The sequence below is a fragment of the Convolutriloba macropyga genome, chromosome 11 (assembly GCF_964194025.1).
Source record: "Convolutriloba macropyga chromosome 11, txConMacr16.3, whole genome shotgun sequence".
Lineage (NCBI taxonomy): Eukaryota > Metazoa > Xenacoelomorpha > Acoela > Convolutidae > Convolutriloba > Convolutriloba macropyga.
In genome coordinates, this window is record NC_134478.1 from 57339180 (window position 1) to 57344228 (window position 5049).

General features: G+C 41.6%; 1 protein-coding gene across 1 annotated transcript; it reads right to left on the reverse strand.

Annotated features, from left to right (window-relative positions):
• Window positions 1-3570: 3570 nt before the first annotated feature.
• On the reverse strand, window positions 3571-4523 carry LOC142349192 (uncharacterized). Its single transcript, XM_075400603.1, has 2 exons — window positions 4060-4523; window positions 3571-3616 (listed from the first exon to the last, which is right to left on the reverse strand). Exons 1-2 carry the CDS (start codon window positions 4521-4523, stop codon window positions 3571-3573), a joined length of 510 nt encoding a protein of 169 aa, XP_075256718.1.
• Window positions 4524-5049: the final 526 nt, after the last annotated feature.

Below are 5049 nucleotides of genomic sequence, written 5' to 3' on the forward strand. Positions count from 1 at the left end.
TCACAACGGATCTTCACAATGGATTTTTGGAACAGATCCGCATGTAGTTGTGCAGACATGTAAGATAGATTTTTAACAGATACTCAGGAACAAAAAATAGTTTACCAAGTTGCTATTGTTAGTCAGACTCAACTACAGTAATGCATAGGATACGCAGCTTCTATGGGAAACAAGAAGTATATGGGGCCCCTAGAGCAGCTGAGATATTAGATAAACTTGATCTTTCACATTCGAAACAAAAAATTGGGTACCAACAAACCAGCAGACTTTGGAACAAGTGCGATCAACATCGACGACACCAACAAAAGTTAAAATTTCTCTGGGCAGACCAGGTGGCAGCAATCAGAAAGTGAACGAGCAAATCAATTGAACGTAATTTTAGCCTAAGATGAAGAGAACATACCTCATCAGTCTTCATGAAACCAACAGAAGAAAAGAAAGCTGTTGTTCAGCGGGAAAGAATCAGTAAATTTAAGAGGCCTTGAGAATATGTTGGCCGACGTACAGCAATCATCGAGCAAGGAAAGGTCAGCAACACTTGTAGTCAGTGTTTTGGAAAGTGAAAAAGCAAATGCAATTGTCTTCAAGGCACTAAAATAAGAACTGTGCTGTGAAAAGATGAAGTCTATGAAATCTTAGAAGAAAGTTCAAAATGCATCGAATTGATATAGTTCTCACTCATCCTTAATGAAGAAGAACTTATTCGTGCCAAAAGCAGATAAGGCAATTAACAAAATCACTTCAATTTAAAATATCCAATAATTCTAAATCAAAAACATCACAGAGTGAAAATACTCCAGCGAAATCGTCACAAGGACACTCAACATGAAGGCACTCAGCATGTAATAACTTTGTTATATATTGGTCCTGGGCTTACGAAAAGCTTTACGATCAGTCATGAACAAGTGTGTTAGCTGCAGAAATTACTCTAAACGGCTGTCATAAATGGAATGAAGGATCTGAATACAGAAAGGTGGGAATTGTTTGTTCTGTTTGAACAGTTTCTTTCGTTTATTGTGCACATTAGACCAACCACTTCTTAAATGCATCAGGACTAACAAAAGACAGCATTGGGACATTGAGGTGCAGCTGTTTGAAGAAAGAAATGAAAGAAATGAAAGCTGTTGTTCAGCGGGAAAGAATCAGTAAATATAAGAGGCCTTGAGAATACTTTGGCCTACGTACAGCAATCATCGAGCAAACACAAGTCAGCAACACCTGTAATCGGTGTTGAGGAAAGTGAAAAAGCAAATGCAATCGTCTTCCAGGCACTAAAACAAGGACTGTGTTGTGAAAAGTTGAAGTCTCTCAAAGCTTAGAAGAAAGTTCAAAATGAAGCGAAATGACATAGTTTTCACTCATCCTTGATGAAGAAGAATTTTCTTGTGCCAAAATTAGATAAGGCAAAGAACAAAATCACTTCAATTAAAGTATCCAATAATGCTACATCGAAAACATCAGAGAGTGGATGTTGCGGCTGCTCAAGAATCTCAGCGGAACCCAACTTCGCGGCCTGGTTCTCGAGTTTTACGCCGGCCTGGTTCTTCACTCGGTTGCTATCGACTAACACTCGCGTAGTAACTATTAGTCGCTCAGTTGTAATAAAGGACTGTAACTTTAATTTTTTGTGATTGAAGTTAAGAAAATCCTTGGTGATAATCTATATCCAATCTCGTGCTGAAGTTTGTAAGGCTTCAGCCCAAAGCTAGTACTGTTGCTAACTTCTCGTTAAGAAAGCTCAACTAACTTATAACGCTCGAGATCTTAAGATCTAGCAAAACTTAGCGCAAAAGACTAAAGTTGATGAAGAATCAAATTATAGTCAATCTGAGAGCCAACTGCTCCTTATGACAGTTTCTAATGGTTCTAAATACAATATGGTTTCACTATGCAAACAATTGGGTTAAAGTAAATAATCCGCTAAATATCATTTATAACATCATTGTCACTGATCTCTGATTGGTTAATCGAATAAAGTGATTTAAGTCAATGTTTACATAGTAAATGTCAAACTACCGCACTATTTGCTTTTGTTGACATAAGCACTGATGGTACATACGTAACTCTAAATGCCTCAAATGTATGACAAATGACCTTTAATAAACACTTAAGGGATCATAGAATTAACAATTTAGCAAAATTAACAATAAATGACAAAATATCCAAAAATGCACTTTTTGCACCATATAAGTGCTAATAGCATCAATTGTAGGTATGATGCAAGGATGTTCGTTGGGTCCATGGATAGCTTAGGGGTTACCCTAACCGTGTGCTAAAACCTTGGGTTGCTCAGGTTTTCCCTTCCCAAAATCGGGGGGGTGGACACATTTTCGGTCCCAACTTGTAAAAATTTTCAGTTTTGACCTTTTTTGAGTTTTGGCAAAATTTCAAGTTTCTGAGTTTTGATTTCATTTCTGTTGGTCTGATGGCTCATGCTTCTGTTCACTAGTGGCGCCAACATCGCTGGCCCTGTTTTCGATCTCGGAAACACCATCGTAGAAGACTGGCGCCAATTTCACCACCGGCCTGTTGAATTCGCCATGTGCCATCTTGACTCTCGCTGATCGTACGACTCCATCGTTGCCTTTGAAGACTTGGATGACTCGTCCCATCTTGTACTCACATCGTTTCACTGACTCGTCTACCATCCAAACAAGTTCTCCTTCTTTCAGGTTTCTCACATGTTCCTTTGACCACTTTGACCTCTGATTCCATTGTGGAAGATATTCACGAGTCCATCTCTTCCAGATCATGTCCGCATATGCTTGAGCCGTTTTGAATGATTTTCTGAGATCATGGTAGCGTTCACTGGATGGCATAAATGGTGCACTTGCACTTTCTCGTCCTAATAGGAAGTGATTGGGTGTAAGAGCTGTCAAATCCTCTGGATCGTCACTTACTGCTGTCAGGGGTCTTGCGTTGAGAGTTTGCTCCACAAGACACATCGTTGTATTGAGTACCTCGTCTGTGAGGCTTCGGTTGTCCAAGATTGCAATCATGACCTTCTTGCAACTTTGAACCAGTCTTTCCCAGATTCCACCAAAGTGTGGCGCTCCAGGAGGGTTGAATTTCCAAACTATCTTTTTCTGAGCTAAGTCACTTTCAATCTTAGCTTTGTCCCATTCGTCCATGAATGCTTTGAGTTCCTTGGCTGCTCCAACGAAGTTCGTGCCGTTGTCGCTGATGATGGTACTTGGGTAGCCACGTCGTGCGATGAATCTTGTCACTGCCGCTAGACATGACTCGGTGTCCAATGACTGTGCAACTTCGATGTGTACTGCTCTGGTTGTCAGACAAGTGAAGAGGCAGCACCATCTCTTCAATGTTCGTCGTAGGAACTTCACTTCTATGGGTCCGAAGTAGTCGACTCCGGTATGGGTGAATGGGAAAACATGTTCATCAAGTCGTTCTCGTGGTAGGTCCGCCATCGGTGGGTGGATTGGGTTGGCGTTCCTGTGTCTGCATTTGATGCATCTGGACTTGATTTTTCCTAACGCATTTCGTATTCCAATGATCCAGTATTCTTGTTGGAGCATGTTTCTCACGTATTCTGTGCCTTCGTGTAGGTTGTCACGATGAGCTCTCTCCAACAGAAGTTGTACTACTGGATGCTTTGCTGTCAACAGTATTGGATGTTTTGCATTGTAATCGAGGTTTGAATGCTTCAGTCGACCTTTCACTCGAATTGTTCCATCTTCCTCTATGAAGGGTGACAATTTGGCGATGTTCAATGTTTTTGAGATTTCCTTGCTGTTTGTTATCGACTTCGAAACATTCGGGAAGCTTTCGGCTTGAACAAATCGCAACAGAATTTGTTCTGCTCCATGGATCTCCTCAGCTTTGAGAAGTCCCTTCTGCTTCGTCTTGAACCTCATGCAGTAGGCAATAAAGTTTCTGATTCTATTGAAGCTGCTGTATAGGTCCCAAACAAATGGTTGATGTAGTTTAGTTTCTGCGGCTACAGTACTTGTAGCTTGCTCAGCTTCAATTTTGTTCGCTTGGCACCACGGCTTTGGCCATTTTTCTTCATCTGTGTGGAGCCATGCCGGCCCGTTTAACCACACGGATTCCTTGAGGCCTTCGATAGACATTCCTCTAGTGCCGATGTCCGCAGGGTTCTCGATGCCTTTGACATGTCTCCATTGATCCATGGAAGAGCTCTCCAGTATTTCAGCTGCTCTGTTTGCAACAAACACTTGTTGCTTCTTGTGAGCTGATTGTAGCCACTGTAACACCGTTGATGAATCAGTCCAATGATAGACTTTGTCGATTTTCACGTCATGTTCTCTCAGTATCTGTCTCTTTAGACGAACTCCGTAAACGGCGGCTTGAAGTTCTAACTTCGGAATCGTCGTGTGTCTGATAGGTGCTACACGGCATTTTCCAATTACATAGGTTAGTTTTAACGTTGCTTCATCTTGCAGGTATTCCACTATGCACATCGCTTCTTCTGATGCATCTGTGAAGATGTGGAGTCTCAAGTTTGTACATCCGTTTTCGAAATAAAGTCGATTTATTGACATCGTCCTTATTTCTCTCAATTCAGAACACCAATCACTGAACAGTTTTGAGTGTTCTGCTGACAATTCTTTGTCCCATGCTTGTCCCATTGCTGCCCAAATGCTTTTGAGCAGAAACCGCATTCGTATCGTGAAGGGTGAACATATCCCCAGTGGGTCAAACACTGCTGAGACAAAGGATAGGACAATTCTCTGAGTTATTTTTGCTGGAACCTCTTGCTCAGTTCCACGACAGACAATGAGACTATCTGTTTCCACATTCCAGTTTAGTCCAAGTATTGATGATGATTGAGGTTCAGCTTCGAAAGTTTTCACAACTTTCGTTGATCTGTCTGTCTCTGGGATCTGTGACTTGACCTCTTCGTCACTTGCTATCCATTTCGTCAGTTTGAATCCACCTTTGCTGAGTACGTCTCTGACTTTCTGGTAGATTTGGATTGCTTCTTGGGGGGTACTGACTGACTTAAGGAAGTCGTCCATGTAGAAGTTGCGTTGAACCGTTCTGACGAGATTTTCGTCGTTGTTCGCG

What these genes read in the sequence shown, in the direction of transcription:
- LOC142349192 (XM_075400603.1), bottom strand. Translation starts at nt 4,523, where the DNA reads ATGTCAATAAATCGACTTTATTTCGAAAACGGATGTACAAACTTGAGA. An exon ending in GGCCTCAAGGAATCCGTGTG is followed by an intron (nt 3,617 to 4,059) that starts GTTAAACGGGCC and finishes TACTGTTGACAG; the next exon opens with CAAAGCATCCAGTAGTACAA.